The following is a 19,053-nucleotide window of genomic DNA, read 5'->3' on the forward strand; positions in this document are numbered from 1 at the left end:
AAACGTGACTGGTGCTTAGGGACGTGGTTTAGTGGTGGACTTGGCAGTGTTAGGTTTATGGTTGGACTCGATCTCAAAGGTCTTTTCCAACCTAAATGATTCTATGATTCTTCAGGATTTTTAATGCCACTGAAGGAGCCTGCAAGTAAGACCAATATTTTTTGTGTTCCCTGCTCAGTCCATCATAGTATGGTTTAGGGTGTCAATCTTCTACAGCTCATTCCATGCAGTTTGCTTAACGTTGCAGCTGAATATATTTCCAAATAATATCAAGTTGCATAATGACTGTGGTCCAGTTAGTGTGAATTAATGGTCTGTAATGATTGCAAGAATGGGAAAGCCTGCAGAAGTGGTTTCAGAAAGTAATATTATGCGGGGAGAAATTGCTGTAGTGTGTGTGGTGGGTTTTGGTGGTGTTTGTTTAGTTTGCATTTCAATGGCTTGATGTTATTTGCAATATGAATGTTTATATGAGTAGTAAGCAAGTAAAGCCCAACTGCTGGTATTTCTTCTGCTTTATTCTGGAGCAGTTTCTTACTGGGGACTGTGCGTGTATTGTTGTACAACCGTAGCTGCACACCCAAGATTTCATTTTACAGCCTTGTAACAGAGACCCAGTGCACAGGTACAGCACTGCCACTTCCAATCGTAATGCCAAAGCTCTTTCCTATGCAAGAGGTTTTATTAATTCATAAAGTTAGTAAATAATTGTGCAGAACTCTGGTTTCTTCTCTGCAGAGAAAACTCTGCAGTTTTCCAGGTACTTCCCAAACATTTGCCTTCCAGCTTTGAACTCAGAAGGATTTTCACAGTCCTGCTAGGAAAGCTCATGTAACAGCTGTGCAATTAGGGGTTGCCATTGCAGGTGGATCCCCAGCTAATAGCAATGGGGATTCTGCTCCTCAAGGCATTGGGAAAGGGCTATGTTGTCCCTTTCTACTGCCTGTTGCCAACAGCCAACACCTCACTCTAAGCTATACAAATACATGTCAAACGTGAAAGTTCATGAATCATCACTGGAAGAGAATAATAGAGGACTTAGTGCACTGAAATCGGTCCTTTTAAATAGCTTGCAGAAGGCCTAAGTGCTATCGAAATCCCACAATTAATAAGTCAGTCCTTTGAGCATGGTTTGGTGAACAGTAAACGCATTTTTCCATTTGTTTTGCAGAGAAAGTGGGTGAGTTCTTGTGTTTTGAAGAACCATCTTGTATTCAAAGACTGAGTAATAAATTTCTAATTTTTTTTTCCCCTTCCTCACGTCTGACATTTGCGTGACCGCCTGCCACTGCTTGTTTCCACTCTTTCATTAAGGCTGCTTTAAGAGAATCTGAGAGTCTTTTTAACAGCATAATAGAGCTGTCTCAATATATTTCCTCCTACAGAATCGTAGAATGGTTTGGGTTGGAAGCGACCTTAAAGATCATCTAGTTCCACCCCCCTGCCATGGGCAGGGACACCTTCCACTAGACCAGGTTGCTCAAAGCCCCATCCAACCTGGTCTTGAACACTGCCAGGGATGGGGCAGCCACAGCTTCTCTGGGCAACCTGTGCCAGTGTCTCACCACCCTCACCATGAAGAATTTCTTCCTTACATCTAATCTAAATCTACTCTCTTTCAGTTTAAAGCCATTACCCCCTGTCCTATCACTACATGCCCTTGTAGGCCTCCTTTAGGTACTGGCAGGCTGCTATAAGGTCTCCCTGGAGCCTTCTCTTCTCCAGGCTGAACAATCCCAACTCCCTCAGACCCCAACCCCAACTGTCTTCATAGGAGAGGTGCTCCAGCCCTCTGATCATCTTTGTAGCCCTCCTCTGCACCTGCTCAAGCAGGTCCACATCTTTCTTATGCTGGGGGCCCTACAGCTGAACACAGTACTACAGGTGGGGTCTCACGAGAGCAGAGTAGAGGGGGAGAATCACCTCCCTTGACCTGCTGGTCACGCTTCTTTTGATGCAGCCCAGGATACGGTTGGCTTTCTGGGCTGCAACCGCACGTTGCCAGGTTGTGTTGAGCTTCTTGTCAACCAACACCCCCAAATCCTTCTCAGGGCTGCTCTCAATCCATTCTCCGCCCAGCCTGTATTTGTGCTTGGGATTGCCCTGACCCATGTGCAGGACCTTGCACTTGGCCTTGTTGAACTTCATGAATATTTATGAAAAGTGTGTAGTGCTTTAGTGACAATACTGTAATTCCTTTGGGGTTGCTACGCAGTAATAAAATGCTGTTCCAGCAGTCTTGACCGATAAGGCAAGATCATCCAAGAGGTGCCATGAAACTTAAGTGCTGGGACAGTTTCTTCTTGCAACCAAGACTGGAGTCAGAAAAGCTTTTGCGGTGAGCTGTAGAATACTTGGGTTTAATTCTTCATACAAAGTTCTCCCTAGGTTTGTTTGGCATAGACTGGTGCAGGGGGTTGTTCCTCCCCAGGTGCAGGACTTTGCACTTCTTCCCCTTGTTGAACTGCATGAGAACTGTCAGCCTATTTCTGCAGCCTGTTGAGATAAACAGCTAGTTGCACTGAATTAATCGATAGAAATGCCAGAACTTGCTTGTGTTCTGTAATCATTGTTTGGAATAGAGTGGATAATCTCATAAAGGGAAAAATCATAAATAAATTTGTTAATTCTTTTGGAAATACTACAATAGCTAATATAGTGAATGCACAGTGAATTGTCCTTGCTGATACTTGTGTGAGCGCTTTCACTGAAAAAATGCACTAATATCAGACTTTGGTGGTCTGTAGAGATCCCTCTGTGTCAGATCATAGAGCGCAGCACAATTTGCATTGTGTGTGCAGTTTGTAAACCTAAATGTGGAAGGTCACAGGAGTGATCTTGGGGGAGTTTCGTGCAGGTTTGGCTGAAGTGGTCATGAGGCCATTATAAGCCCTTGCAATGGTTGCACACCCCTCTTGAAAGCTGCCTTGTGATGGAAGAAAGTGGCTATCACCTCTACGTTACACCAGCATAAGTAGAATCATAGAATCATCATAGAATGATCATAGACCTTGAGTGTTCCCAGGGATGGGGCATTGACCACCGATCTGGGCAACCTGTTCCAGTGTCTCACCACCCTCATCGTAAAAAATTTCTTCCTTATATCTAGTCTGAATCTACCCTCTTAATTTAAAACCACTACCCCTTGTCCTATCGCAACAAGCTCTGCTAAAAAGCCTGTCCCCATCTTTCTTCTAAGCCCCCTTTAAGTATTGAAAGGCGGCAATAAGGTCTCCCCGGAGCCTTCTCTTCTCCAGGCTGAACAACCCCAACTCTCTCAGCTTGTCTTCATAGGAGAGGTGTTCCAGCCCTCGGATCATCTTTGTGGCCTCCTCTGGACCCGCTCAAGCAGGTCCATGTCTTTCCTGTACCAAGGACCCCAGAGCTGGGATCTCATCAGAGTGGAATAGAGGGGCAGAATCCCCTCCCTCAACCTGTTGGCCACAAGTAGGAAATGCAAATTCAGTGCTAAGAGTTTTGTCACAAAGTTCTTTGTCTGAGGGCTGCCACAAAGTTGAGTTTATTGTATTTCATGCAGCTGCCGTGTGAGCACTTCAGTGGAAGTCAGACAACCCTGTTGCTTGTCTTTTATGCAAAGCAGCAGTATCTGGCTCTGAAGCCTGCAGGGAGATGCGCTGTCTTTCACAGGTACGTTTATCGGGATGCCACAGCTCCTGGCACTGCGGCAGCATGCCATTCGTAATTGGCCCCTTTTTGCTATTTTTAGCATCGGTGCCTTATATCACTGGCTTCTACACAGAGACTTGTGGAGCTTTGGGCAATCCCTTCTCCCTTGGTGTTAACAGCAAGTGCATTAACAAAGCTTCATGTCGAGGGTTTTACATAGGCATGTGTCGGGGTTTAACCCCAGCCAGCAACTAAGCACCCCAGCTGAAACCAGGACAGCATGCAAGTCTGCATACCTTTTTTTTTTCTTCTCTTTTTTCTGCCTTTCTTCCTTTTTTTTTTCTGCCTTTCTTCCTTTTCTTTCTGCCTTCCTTGTTGTTCGGAAAACTGTTTTAGAAGGCATCACGGTTTGTTGTGATGACAGGAAACTAAATTAACCTTAGAAATTAGGACCATGCTGGAGCGACCAGATTAGGCAAGACTGCAGAATGCACAGGGATGCTTCATTGCATATCCAAATACTTGATGTTAAACGAGTGATGGGCAATTAACCCTACTCCAAATATTAACTGTCCATATCAGAATGAAGTTATACGCTATGGAGACTTAAGACCCTTGACTCATCTTCCCGTCCTCTACCCAGAGAGGGATATTTTATGGCATTTTATGTTACAGAGGTTAAAGTATGTCTAGAAACTATCCACAAAAGGTCTACCCAGGCCCTTCTAAGAAGATGATTTTTGGTTTAAGCAGCAAAAGTTTCCCTTTTCAGTGTCGTAAAGAGCCATTTGTGGTTTTTATAGTCTTGTAAAATATGTCACCAAATTGCTTCAAGACTATCCTAAAATAAAAACTCCAACAACCTCTTTGAGGAGTTGAGAGAGTGTAGCAGTGCTACATATCAAGGTGCCGCGATTAGATCACTGGTCGGCCCGGACCAGGGAAGAGACAGATAACACACATGGTGTGAGTGCCAACTCCGTCCCTTATTGCGCAGTTAATTCCTTTTATACTAACAACAGTAGGTGGGATTACTGATATGTCATAGGGAGGCGACGACTAGCCTTCTACCTTTCCGTGACATCGCGAGATCTTCCGAACGGTGTTCCCTACAAGAGAGTCTTAAAGCTGGAGCTGCAATTTTCTTTGGTGGTTGGTGCATGGTGTTTTACGCAGTCCTCTACTTCTATCATGCCTCTTTTCCTAAATTTCCAGACACTCAAAGAGCAGTATTTTTGCTTTGATAAAAGGCCTCAACTTTTCCATCTCCTGGTGGGGAAGTTCTGACCAGGAGCCATTTTCTAACATGGAGCTACAAACTTTTGGTGATTTTGCTGGCATTAATCCACCAGACCCAACGGGGCCAAGGACCTGTTCCATCAGGGATCTAATTTGCCTTTCCTGAGTAAGAAGGTGTGATCTAAACTGTACAGCATTTTTCTACTCTGATCATTATGTCCTTCCCTTGAAGGAATGTTTTTGAGCAGTTCTCTCAGTTGTTTAACATTAATTATGCTTGTCTGTTCATCTTAAGAATTGAAAGAATCAATGTCCAAAAAAAAAGCGTGTTCATCTGAAATTCACTGTCCATCAGAACAATGTGCTTTATATATTTCCAAGAGTTTCGTTGTCAAATAGGGGCTGTTAAGAGTCAGATAATCTCAAACAGTCCTTGCACAAGTGGGAACGATAGGAAAATTCTCTGTGATTCTCACAGATTTTCAGCGGTGCCCAGGGAGGTGCTGCTCTTGCTAACGGAGCATCACCTACAGCATGACATTCAGATCAGCCGAAGGTGGAACTGTTTGTCCACCAAATTCCCCAGTACAAGCAGCAGATGGTGAAGCCAGGGAGATAAAAACCAATATGATTTTACATGTACTGAAACACTTCGCTAGGTACAACGTGCTAGGACTTGGCGGTGGGATGTGTTGCAATTCATAATAGATCTTCCAATAAAGAATGAATGCTTCTAATTGCTAATATTGGCTGTGTTTGAGTGTAGCCTCTGTGAAAGATATAGAGCGTGGCTAAGAATAGCTCATTTATCAGTGTGGCAACTCTGAAGTAGCATTACCTCCAGACTCCCTGCACCAGAAGCTGCTCTGCCCTTAAATAAAACATCAATACATAATTCACTCTCTGCTTTTCATCAAGTACATCTTCAGGAGACCTTGGACCATTTATCAAAACCCACAGGAGCTATTTCTGTTTCCTAATTTACATTGGTGTCCTGGCTACCTCAACCACAGATTAAATGGCTCCAGTTCAGGATTTTCGGGGGGGGGGGGGGGGGGAGAGATCAGCACAGCTCATCATGAGCTCTTTGGCCCTTAGAGAAAGGAAAGAGAGAGGGAGGGAGTGCAGATACTCACACAATAAATCCATAAAGCATTTAACCTTTTGGTGGTAATTCCTTCTATACCTTCCTCAATATATGGTATGCACTAAAGTTTAGGAAATGGGACAGAAACTAGTTGTTGTGGGGGTTTTTTGGGTGGGGGGCAATGGGATGACAAAACCAACAACAACCACAAAACAACAAAACAAACAAAAAAAAATGATTTTTCAGGTCTGCTAACACACTTGACGGATGACTGAAGTAGGCGAGGCAAAAATGAACGTGGAGATGAAAGTTATTGCTGTGCTTTTACTTCTGGTTTTCTTATTCTGCACTTCTACAGTAGGGATTGGAAATGTGATTTTTGTGTATTATAAATACAATTCCCCAGTGCCAAGTGGCAGACAGGTGGATTTTATTTGTGCCACCTTCTGGTGATAAAGGAAAAGGCAAATGAGTTCACCTGCACAGTTGACATGTCTGAAAAATAATGCCAGGAAAAAATAAATATTCTATATTTTGTTATTTTTAACATTAAATGGTTTGGTTTTCCTATTATGCTGTGAACTAGATTTAAAAAAACTACAAAAAAACCCTAGTATTAATATTAATTATGGTAATTTGGGTTTGGAGAAACACTGGCTACCAGGTTTGCGGCTAATCTGCTCTGTGCCCAAGTGTGTCTAGAGATTTACTCCCAGTGGTCTTGGAAAAGAAAAAAAAAAAAAAAAGAAGGAAAATTAGCAAGATACTTCTTAAACACTTACTGGAAGTGTTTCTTGCTCACCTACAGGTGAGGCAAGCGACACTAAATTAAGCACATTATTAATTGTTGGTAAATTAAAAAGATTTTTTTTCCAATGTGGTGGTTAATTCTGGATCAGAAAAGGGTAATGATAAAGCCTCCCTCATGAAAAAGCTTTTGTTTTTTTCTTCTAAGGATGCCGATGGTGAGCCCGTCTTGTGCAGCGACCAGGTTGTCACGGTAGTCTGACAGTCAAACAATCTACGTTTGAAATATGTCAGAGCACAGTCTGTTCATCTCGGCCAGACTCAGCAGTGGATAGCCTCTGCTGAAATATCTCCTGTATCAGATTTAATTTTGTTTGTTGGAAAAGCAATGCTTGGGTGGATGAAATATCTCGGGCTGTGTTTCTGTGTGATGAGGGTGCAAGAAATAAGGTATGAAATAGCTGTTTCTAATACCTAATATTAATTTGCCACCCTCTGTATATCAAGATTTCTGTGCCATAGGGAGCCAAGGTCTCTCTCGGACAGACCTGAGTACGATCAGAAGCTGATGCAGCTGCAGCTTTTGTATTCAGGGTACTGTGTGAGGCCAGTGCCAGGCAATTAAATGGTGTAGATAAGAGAATAACAGATTTAGCAAGCCTTTAGTGAGTGCTCAAAAATAGCAGGAAGACATGTCTTTGAACAGGCAAAGGTGGAGGTGATGATGGTATTAGATGTAGAATGGTTGGCGATGATGTTCGACACATGAGTCAGGAACCCCATTCAGTGGAGAATGAACCAAAAAACCAGACATAGCTACATCCCTTAAACTCCACGGAAAGATGCAGATGAATGCCAAATAGATGCACCATAAACAAGTATAGGCTGGAAACCATGTACTTTAATATATTTTGCTAATAATTCCAGTAAAATGAATAGCTAGGTGCAAGAGAAGGAAACAGATTATGCTGAAATAAATATGCATTGCGTTGGAGAAAGGTGCTGTTCCCCAGCAAAGGCACTTGACGAAGGACCATTTTTTGGAAGATGGAGTTTCTTCCTTAAAGCTGGTAAAACAGTGTCTTTACGCATCATTATTCACACAGTCTGCGTGTTTTGCAGAGTGTAAGAAATCTCTGTACCACGGTACCAATTTAAAGCTGTTGAAAATGTTGTATTTACAGCAAAGGCAACCTGAATTCTTTCCAACAGAACAAAGTTAATAGGCCAATAGCTGCGAATTGCTGGAATTAAATATCCCTTCCTTTAAATACCATTTCGACTACAAATGATAGGCAGTGATCACCTAGTAACGTTTTGCTGTAGGAAAACAGAAAAAACCCCTGTCTCTGCACATATTTTGAACATGACCCCCCTGTTGTAGGTCCCTCCCAACTGGAAGTATTCTATTCTATAGGTCTTTATTACTTTGAAATTAAATTACTACCTCAACTGATATTTTTTTTTGCATGAACTTTAAGCTGCAACCGTGCAGATGGTAACTGAGGAAATGAGTCAATAAGCAACAGTTCAGAGAAATTTTTTTTCCTGTGTGCCCTAGATCTGTGGGTAGTCTTATAAGCATGAAATTTATTTCTTTTACTGCCTTCTGTTGAGGTGGTGTGGATTATACTGTCTTTAAAAACACTACTGTATTACCATGCAATCAGATATGTTCCTGATGCGGTTTTTAGGTGATAGTGCCAAACCTGCTTTTACCAAGAATCCAGAGCAACAGCAGTAATTCACTTATATGCAGTTTTTCTTTATGAGTTACCCTTTCTTTGCGATGGTTATATAGTCTGTAAGAGTAATTGTACTATGTTCATTGTTGGCTTTAAAATCATTAATTTTAGTGCCATGGTTTCACATTAGTAACATTTAATATTTTTTTTTAACAGAATAATGGTTTAAGTGAGGTGGTTTTGTCCCGGTTTCTTACAGCCTAGATGGCAGTTAATCCATTAATGTTGCATTAATATTTGCTAATGACAAAACAAGGGAATTACAATATTGCACAGCAGTCTGGTTTTGGATAGTTGCACATCCGTTAATCATTTGTACCTAGCAGGAGTGAAAAGATGGAGCCATTAGAGGCAAGAAGGGTTCAGAGCGCAGGATGGAGTGACGGTGGAAATGGGTTTCTTAAAAAAGCAAATACTTGGAAGATAAAGCTTGTAGTGGACTATATTAAATATTATAAAAGCTGTTGAGAAAAAAAATGATCAGGAAGCAAGACATTACTAAGAGGATGCTTATTAGGAAAAAATTGTAAGTATAAAGTGAACTCGCTTTGTGCAAACTCTACTGTAGGATTTGTTTTCCTAACTCCATTGTTCTTAACAGAAAATGTATCATTTTCTGCATAGAACTGACACTCTTAAATATAAAAAGTGATGTTTGGAATTGGAATTTGAAACCAGCACTAAAAATCAGACAGGCAGAGGTTTGTAGAGCTACAGCTGAAATGTGAAAAATGTGGAGGTGCTCGTGGCTATTGGGTCACAGGATAACACAGGTGGGAAGAAGTCTGAGGGTCTGTAGTCCCATCTCCTGCTGAAAGCAGGGTCAGCTCTGGGATCAGGGCTTTGTCCAGTCACCTCATCCCAAAATGGAGGTCCCACAACCTTTCCGGACAACCTGCTTCCAGAAGATTTTTTTTCCTCATCTCCAGCTTGAACCTTAATTGTATTAATTTCTGCCCCTTGTCTTTTGATCTCCCGTCACGAACCACTGTGACGAGCCTGGCTCCATCTCCCTGATAAATTCCTCGGAGGTACGAGAAGGTTTCTACGACGGGGTCCACCAAAGCCTTCTCTTCTCCAGGCTGATTAAGCCCTGTCCTCACAGCCTCTCATAGCGTCTGTGCTCTAACCATTCCGAGGTTTTGGAGAGGGTTTGGTTGATTGGGTTGTCTCTTTTTCGTTTATTTTTTACAAAATACTTTGCAGAGACTTGGTTGTATACAACTAAAGATTAACCTCTAACAAATGAATACGTAGCAATGGTTAAGAGGTTTAGACTGAGTTTCATGCTCTCCGAATTGAAGTAATAATACTGTATAAGCAATGGGTTGATTTTAATAACGTTTTTACCCTCTGTGGAGCTTTAAATTTGATCTAACCAAACTAATTTCCAGACTCTGCAACTGCGATACTGTAATTCTGTATCTTAAAGATCTGTTGCCCTGTAAAGGAGCTCTAGCTCATGGAAATCATTAAAGTAAAACAAACCAAACCAACAAAAAACAAACAAAAAAAACCCCCAAACCCACAAACATACTGTAAGAATCTGCTGACTTACAGCAAATCGTGCTCTTGTAACCAAAAGCTTTGGTAGTCTCTTTTACAGATAGCTGACTCAGCAGATCATGTTGTCCCCAACTTTGTGCTAAATTGAGGACCATGTCTTGTGTTGCATCGCTTGTTCTCAAAGGCAGTAGTTGATTATTTTTACACTGCATTTACCCACTATATGAAGGAATTGTCATGTGGAACTAACTTTAATCAGCTGTGATCTCTAGTGTGCTAGAACTTAGACGTGAAGTAAAACTACATGGGCTCATTTGCAAAATGACCACTGCCCTTCTTTTGGAGTAGGATTCACCAGCTGGAGTTTGGAATTGGGTTGTACCAAGGCACTCGCACAAAACACATAGTTTGAGTCCTTTACATTGCAGATTGGGAGTTTTAGCCTTTGTGGTTGCTTGAGTCACCACACTTAGCAATTTTCCAGCCAGCTGGAGGTAAAGTAGAAATTAAAATCTACCCTTGGTATAGCAGGCAAGCACTTCAAGTACAATGGGAAATAACTTGGCATACATGAGATTTCGCAGAGATAATTTCATTGATCAAACCTATGTGCAATTATGATATTTATTTTTCTAAAGCTGCTACCTGTGCTGCACAGAACAAAAAATATATACCTGCTTCTGTGATTGAACACAGCCTTGCTTTTCAGAAGTGCCTTTGAATGTATTTCTCCTTCTTATTTGCTGTAGAAGTTTTAGACCCCTGCCACCTCCTGGGGAAAAAAACCCTTGTCCTTAAAACATGCATGTCTGCAAAAAGCTCACTGCTCAGTACAGGTAAGACTGAGGAGGGGCATAGATGAGCTTGAGGGGTAAGACAAAAAAGTTGTTGGACATCTGTAATGGCAAGAAAGTGAGGGGAGCATAATCACAAAGTAAGGAAGTGATATGCAGGTTGAAATGAGGTTCTAGCCCCAGCAAACAGTCAGATGTGTGTAGAGAAAGTTATGTAGATGGTATTTTTAACCTAAAAAAATTTCGTATATTTATTTGCTTTTTCCCCCTCACATTTCTCTCACCAAGTATCAGCTTCACATCTTGCTTTGTTCCACCTATTAAAGTACAACTGTTAACACTGTTGGTTGGGAAGAGCTGCTAGTAGGTAGATAACCCTGTTAGTGCATCCTGGAGAAGCAGTAGTGATAGACTGTTGCCTCACAGTCAATCTAAGAGTTGCTGTCAGGAGGAAAGTGGAGCCAAACTAGCACAGAACTAGAAGCTCTTAGCTCTAAAAACATCCAAGTTAATATTAGCAGGTAATTTTATTATTGTCTCGGAAGGTGTTTCCAGTTTGCACAGGTGGACTTGTAATGAAAACTTCAATGTAAACCTATTTCTAATGCCCAATTAAAATACATTTACATGGATTTCTTCTTTCCCCCCCCCCCCCCTTTAGGTCTGTTATTTTTCTTACGATGGAAAGGCTGGTTGTCTATCTACTGGTTATTAGCACAGCCGTGAAGGCCATGATGTGTCCCAAAAGATGCATGTGTCAAAACCTGTCTCCATCCTTCACAATTCTCTGTACGAAGACGGGGCTTCTCTTTGTGCCCCCCAGTATTGACAGGAGAACAGCCGAACTAAGGTTAATGGATAACTTTATCACTACACTTAGGAGAAAAGATTTTGCAAACATGACTAATCTAATTCATTTGACACTATCAAGGAATACAATAAGTCAAATCATGCCTTATGCATTTTTTGATCTTAAAGGCCTTCACGCCTTACACTTGGATAGTAATAGACTGACCTACATCAATGAAGATCATTTCAAAGGTTTAATTAACCTTCGACATTTAATACTCAGTAACAATCAATTAAACTGTATCTCTCCTGGGTCATTGGATGACTTTATTGAAACAATTGAAGACCTGGATCTGTCCTACAACAATCTTGTTAATGTTCCTTGGGAAACAATTGCCAAACTTTCTAATGTCAATACAGTCAGTTTGGATCATAATCTCATTGAGTTTGTGCCAGAGGGAATCTTCTCAAACCTTCACAAACTTGCCCGTCTAGACATGACCTCCAACAAGTTGAAAAAGATCCCTCCTGATCCTTTGTTTTCCAGAATACCGGTGTATGCCAAGTCTAAAGGATCTCCGCTCTCGTCCCTGGTGCTTAGCTTTGGCGGGAATCCTTTGCACTGCAACTGTGAACTCGTGTGGCTGAGACGTCTCACCAGAGAAGATGATCTAGAAACCTGCGCCTCTCCACCAGAACTGATGGGCAAATACTTTTGGTCTATTAAAGAGGAGGAATTTGTCTGTGAACCCCCAATGATAACACACCGAACCCCAAAACTAACAGTGACGGAAGGCCAAAGCGCCTCTTTGAAGTGCAAAGCTGTTGGTGATCCAGATCCCTACGTTCGCTGGATCTCACCCGATGGGAAGCTGGTCTCTAACACATCTAGGACGATTTCTTATGAGAATGGTACTCTGGATATTTTGGTTACTTCTTTGACTGACAAGGGCACATTTACCTGCATAGCATCAAATGCTGCGGGAGAGTCAACGGCTCCAGTCAAACTTCTCGTTACCCCGTACCCTAACCTTGCTAACAGCACCAACTGTGATAAAGACGCGGAGCCTGGCCCCTCAGATATTCTCATATCTGCCAAGTCGAGCTTTCCAAATGAAACGAAGGCTCAGCAAGAGAAGGCGGTCATGGTTGCTGAGCTGACGTCATCTTCTGCTCTTATCCAGTGGCCTTCTCAGCATCACCTCCCTGGGATTCGAATGTACCAGATTCAGTATAACAGTTCTGCTGATGACATACTAGTGTACAGGTAACGCTGCTCACATTCCTATGCTCATACCACTGTGAAGAAGGTAGTGGAAGTAAGAAAAAAGGAGAGCATAGTTTGACATATTCTGTGTAACGAGAGCTATCCTGCAAAGAGTAACTGTAAATGAGGGGATGAGGAGGCAATGGCTGCCTTAGACTTTGCTTGTTAAACTCCCATTTTTGAGTTACACTATTAAAACTAATAATACATCTGCTTCTGCGCTGCCTCTTGAGGATCTCTAAACTCTTTACAGACATAATTAAGTTTCATAGTCCAGTTTAATGGACCAAGTGAAGCTGATGAGCAATATCTTAGTTGTTAACATTTAAGGAAATTGAGATGGAGATTTTAGTTACCTTTTATGCTGATTAAGTGTAATTATTTTACTTAAAAATATGGGTAAGAGAGAAGAAATCAAGATGCCCAAAGTTGCAAGATGCCCAAAGCTATGTTCTGCCTATATGGATATGGCCTTACCATGTTAAGCCAAACCTTCAGCCTATATCAGTTGCTGCGTGGTTCCTTTTCTCCACTTTTGTGGTGTCATGGGGATAAAACTCACTGGTATGAATTAGACACCGCATGGAAAGTTTTAGGTTATGTATTTGTGTGGTTTTCACATTTGTCCGCTGGAGTAAAATTTACTTGGGAATAACTATTTAAGTCTCAGTGGACAGCGTGCAGATTAAGTTTATAGCTGCTCCCTCATGCAGGGCTGGTTGAGTTTCTGATTATCTGCCTTTCTGTTTATAGGCTTTTGTTTGGGATTAACCAAGGGTGGAAGGGATAAGGAGGGGTAGAATGACTTGAAAGTGGGAGCTAGCATTTGATTTGGATTTAATGTTTCATAGTTGTGCGCTTCGTAAGGATGATAACTTCTCTAAACAGAGTGATAATGATTTTTCTAATGAGTGATAATGATTTTTTTCTAATGTAATGCCACTGGTTGCACTAAAGTTTGGAGTGGAGTAAGCGAAAGGAGAGTGATATCTAATAGCTTCAGAAATATACCTGAAAGTCTGGGTTCAAATCTAGTGCTTTGGTAAGCAGTCTCCTAAGGAAAGGAATGTAGGATAGTTGTTCTGCTGCAATTCCTATTTCAAATGCCTACCATTGCAAGCAAATTCTTGTAAAAAAAAAAAAAAAAAGAACTGTGTATGAAAATTGCATGAAGTCCTTGAAACAGATGTTTCACTTTACAGTCACTTGGGATTTTCAGAAGTCTCATGTTAAAATGCCCATCCCCAGAGTCTCTTTGAGGAAGGATGCCATCCATCCTCCCGTTGTCACGGCTACAAGCTAGAAAGGAAGCAGGAGGACTCAGGGTAAGCAAGGGTCTCTTAAGAGGGGGTGGGAGGATGCCTTGTTGGGATCTGACAGGGATGGTGAGGAACCGGCTGGAAGATGAAGCCTCATTTAATTGTCAGCTGTGAGAACGTTTGTGACATTGCTGTTTGAGAGAAGTGCAAAGTTGCGAAAGAAGGGAAATGTGGAGATGTCTCAATAGCTGTGACTGGGGTTTCTAAAGGGATTTTATTCAATTCTTCCACTAGAAAGTGAAGTGAAGCAAGCAAAGTGAGAAGCAAGAGCTGGTGGGTGCATCGCAGGCATGGCCAGTAGTTTAATAGAGGAGTTTAATGGGATTTTTCATCCTTTGCCATAACAGCTGCTCAGCCGACTTGGCAGCCTTCATACAGTTGCAGCAATTCATTCTCGATGAGTTTTAAACTTCCCAAAGTCTCTAAAAATAAATGAGTGACTAGCGTGGTAGCTTGTTAATAAATCTATAGACTTGAATACTACTGCTGCTGCTGAATGGCCTCATTCCTAAAGAAGAAATGGGGAAGAATACTATATTTCCATGCCCCTTTCTCAGCCCAGATTCCTGTTAACCAAAAGGCTCAGGTTGGTAACAAAACCATAAAATACTTGATGCTTCAAATCACAGAGCAGTGATTTCAAATAATACAATGTAATAGACTGTAGTATAATGAGCGTCTCAAAGATGAAAATGTGTGCGTTCTCATTCAGTTCCCACAGTGAGTAATCATCAAATATAGATCCTTAAAGGAAGTTTTGTGCTAAAGTGAGAGGAATGGTAATTGGGCAGCAATTCTGCATTTGCAGTTATCTGAACAACTGCTACTTCAAGTTATGCTATAGATGTCGGAGTTTTTTAAGGTGAGCGCGTTAATGTGCACTGGAGAAACAGGAGCCCTCCGATTTGTTTGCTGACCCTTTGCATGGTCAAGATGCGTCTCAGACTCCGTGTTTCTGGTAAGGTATACAAACATCTCTTTCACGGAGTCAGTCTGTTGATATATGAAGATGTAAATAGATGTGCAGTAGCATACCCAGCAGTGGCTGTGCTTCAGTGCTGCCAAAGGAGTTTTACAGAAGGTGAAAAGCTTCCTTCTACCTAGAGGACACTGTGTAATTTATTTCTGGCAGGCAATAGCTTGCTGCGTGGAAAAAGTATTAAGCGGTGCAGGATGCATCAGAAACCTGTCGCTTCTGTCAAGTTGAGCGGTACCATGGGAAGAGCAGTTGCTATGGCAACTTTGCTTTATCTTGCGAATTTAAGTTGCTCCTTTGACTCCTTTATTTTTCCTCACCTTTCCATTTCCTTCTCCCTCTGGATAGGTAAGTGTGGGTAAGTGCATGTTCATCTGTGCCCGTGCTAGGAGCCTATGGAGGTGAAGGGAGGGAGACGATATTCTTCCTAATTTTCCCTTTGGACTGCAATCAAACTATCCGTTGGTGTATGTGAGAATAACATACGTGCCCTGCATATGGTTACACTGCCTGTGTACACTTGCACATAAGTGCACCATAATTGCTCCTTGTTGTTCCCAGTTTGGGAGATTCACAACACATGGCCACACAGCGTTTTTCCCAGTGGTGAATGTGGAAAGGAAAATAGGAGTTGTGCTTCTGACTCTGCCAGTTACTGTTGCCTCAGGTGAGTCACTTAACTTCTCACTTTCTGTGAAATGGAAACTATCACGCTGACCCATCTCGGGACAGGGGTTAGCAAAACTGAAAGCAGACATTAGCTATGGAGAAAGAAAATTGCATCAGAGTGAAGCATCTGGCAAGATGAGTAGCAACAATCCAGAATTGGTAAATTAAGGTGCAGGTAGCAATTTGTGGAAAGCATCAGTATTGAAAGTAAGCGCCTTGTTTGTTTTCAGAAGAAAGGTCGGAAACTGTTGTTGTACAGCCATGTATAGAGTGAATCAAGAATCGTAATAGCCACTTTGTGCAGCTTTTCCTTCTCTGAGATATAAACGGATCTGTATTCTTTAAACAGCTTACAGTCTTGATGCTGATTACAGTTCCTGCGCAATTTGGACTTCACAATGCTATAATTTTAGTTTAACTGTCATTGCTCAAGTGTCCTGCCCAGGTTTCTAGTGCTAGTCTCGGGGAAGAGATATCAGCAGAACTGACCTTTCGATACTAAAATAGTAGTGATGAATATTATACAAGCTTTAGAAAGCAATAATTAGAATCATAGAATCATTTAGGTTGGAAAAGACCTTCAAGATCATCGAGTCCAACCATCAACCATGCCCACTAAATTAATCTGGGAGAGAAGCCATGCTATTTTATTGCTGCTTTGTCATGATGCACACACATGTTTGTGTATACGTATAGATGAAAATGCTCCTCTTCTGTATGCTGATAGAGTTCATATGTATCTTTATGAAGATGACTCCTTGCGTTAGGTTATGGGATAAAAGGCTCATCTCCACGGGACCCTGGGCCACCTCTCTCTTGTAGCCTTGCTTGGTGTGCAAGAGAGAAGTGGGGCAGCAACTGATGCTCAAAATGCCCTGAAGGGAACTGCAGGTGCTCCTATTCTGTCTGCTGGTGCTTCCTCAAATGGCCAGCAAATTAAAAAAAAAAAAAAAAGTGATTTTGTATTTCTGAGCTAGGCTGGATAAACTTCAATTTTTACCGCAGTTGATATAAGCAGCAGATTACTAATGCTTCATAACAATCTGATTGATGTCCTAGTCAATTAGAAGCCGGATCTCATAACATCAAAGGCAACAGTCTCCTAAGCATTGAATTTAATCTTTAATAGCTAGTGATCATCTAACTTTAATTAGCTGCAACTACATGCTATAAATTAGAAGATGAGTATTTAATAGTGATGCTTCTCTATAGATAATTGAGAGACTATATATTGCATAAAACTGTTGATAATATGTCCTTGTTTTCTCTGTTGAGAGAAAAACTTAGAAATTGAGAGGCAGACCATTTTTAAGATGGAGTACAAAGTACTGTTGTTTAAAGGGCAGAGCTGTCACTCTTGGGGAAAAGGTGATATATTGCCAGATCAATATAGCAATGATTACATCTGTTGTGTGAAAAGCAGTTGGAATCAGCCATGCTACATCTGCTCAAAAATTCTTAAATTAGTTCAGTGCAGTGCAATGGAAAGCCTCAGGACCGTGCTAGATTTCAAAGAGTGAAGTTTGAAAGAGGTTTTATAGCTCCTCATTGGTCAGGCATGTGCCGTAAGACTTTGTGTTTCCTTTCTGGGTGCCCTTGACACACTGGACCCTGCACGTGCACCGTAGGGATGGACTCAGGTTTGCAGGGGGTGCAACATGCCTCTCAACCGGTGGAGTTGCTGCGCGCACGTGCAGTAACTGTAGTGATTTTGGAGTACATCAGGATTGCTATGGTTATCCAGCAAGCCTGCACATGAGCGGTGGCTGTTTGTCAGGAGGAAATCTTGGACAAATGGTCATGTTTGCATTTCTTCACCTAGCCAGCAGTCATTCCTCAAAAAGGAGGATATACCAATGGAAGTCCAGAAATACGGGAGCCATCTGACATCTGTAAATATCACGTGACTTGTCACTCTTTGGCTTTAATTTTGGTATCTTTTTTCCTTATCTTGCAACGTAGCAGTTGTCATGGCAGTTTCCAGGCATCTTCAAGGAGTTTCTCCTTGGAAACCTCTTCTTCAGGTTTCCCTTTCTGAGGAAAAACCTTACATTCTCATAGTTGACTGCGTGCTGAGTTAATCAGGATTACCCTTACGAAGTTGGTTTCCTCAAACCACAGAGGTCACTTCTCCATTTTCATTCCCCTCTTTCCCATGCCCCCGTGATCTTTGTTAACGAGGCTGCCCACCTGATCGCTGCTGGAGCTGCATCATGGTTTATCAAAATAAGACCCTGCAGATGCAAATGATGGATGGTAGTTGTTGCGTTATGGAGAGATCATTCAAATGTGAAATATCAATGTCTTGTTTCCCAAGCATTTAAGATGCTGTGCTTTTTTTGGAGGGGGAAAACATCCCTGTTTCCTTTTGTACTGTTGATGCAGAAGTATGGGGTTTTTTTAAGAATAGTATGAATAAGAATCAATTGCTGTCATTTCTTCTATCAAAAATTTTGGCATGATTTGTGTGAAAGCTCAATAAATAAGAAACCTGCCATCAATGCTTCATAACTGTCTGTATCTTCTGGTGCACGGTCATTTCGTTTCCAGACTGTAGCATGAACCATGTGAAAATAATTCTTTTGAAAAATGCAGCCAGCAGCCTGGGTTCAGTAACGGTCTAGGATTTTATCCTGTCTTAGGATGGTGGTGCTGGTTGTTGTTTTTACCTCCACAGATGTCATAGATCATATTTGGGTCTCAGTGGGTGTTTCTGTGAAAAAAAACAGACTCTGTACTGATTGCTTTTTAATCCCTTTAATCAGCTGAGTAAATTGGGTGCTCAGGAGTTTGTTGACAGAATCAGTTCAAAAAGACCTCTTGTCACTGGGGTCCCTCCCACACGTCAAATTCCCCATCCCTTCCTTTCATCCCCATCCTTCCCTTCCCAATTCAACAGTTGAAATGGTAGAAAAGAAATTCTGTTTTTCAAACCTTCAAAATGGTGGCGTTGGATTGGGGGTTGGACAAAGTAAAAGTGGTTAATTTGAGGCACTCTGGCCACAGTATTATACTTTCCTATGGGCAGCATCATTGATCAATTAGAGTCCAAACAAAAGACTCCATCTCGATTTCAAGCTGCTCAGTTTATTTTGTTGTTGTTGACAACGTTGCTAGGAAATATTTCCAATCTCACAAAATGATGTTTTGTGAGCAGATTTTACAGTTGATTTTTCACCAAAGGGCTTTACTTGTTACTGGCTGACTACAGATGGCAGGGGAAACGCTGGCACGGATTATGGTTTATAGATGTTAGTGCTCTTAAACCAGTTACGTTAGCACTCTTCA

General features: G+C 41.6%; 1 protein-coding gene across 4 annotated transcripts in view; it reads left to right on the top strand.

Annotated features, from left to right (window-relative positions):
• Window positions 1-19,053, top strand: part of LOC115337661 (leucine-rich repeat and fibronectin type III domain-containing protein 1-like protein) — a 75,093-nt gene that overhangs the window by 49,917 nt on the left and 6,123 nt on the right. For 2 of the 4 annotated variants that reach the window (XM_030006017.2, XM_030006018.2), the window contains one exon: window positions 11,407-12,801. In XM_030006017.2, the coding sequence (XP_029861877.1) occupies window positions 11,407-12,801 (1,395 nt within the window). Of the gene's footprint in view, window positions 1-11,406; window positions 12,802-14,003; window positions 14,127-19,053 lie in introns of all 4 variants that reach the window. The other 2 variants (XR_003922209.1, XM_041121751.1) reach the window with 2 other exon arrangements.

Source organism: Aquila chrysaetos, unplaced genomic scaffold (genome assembly GCF_900496995.4).
Source record: "Aquila chrysaetos chrysaetos unplaced genomic scaffold, bAquChr1.4, whole genome shotgun sequence".
In the NCBI taxonomy this organism is placed as follows: domain Eukaryota; kingdom Metazoa; phylum Chordata; class Aves; order Accipitriformes; family Accipitridae; genus Aquila; species Aquila chrysaetos.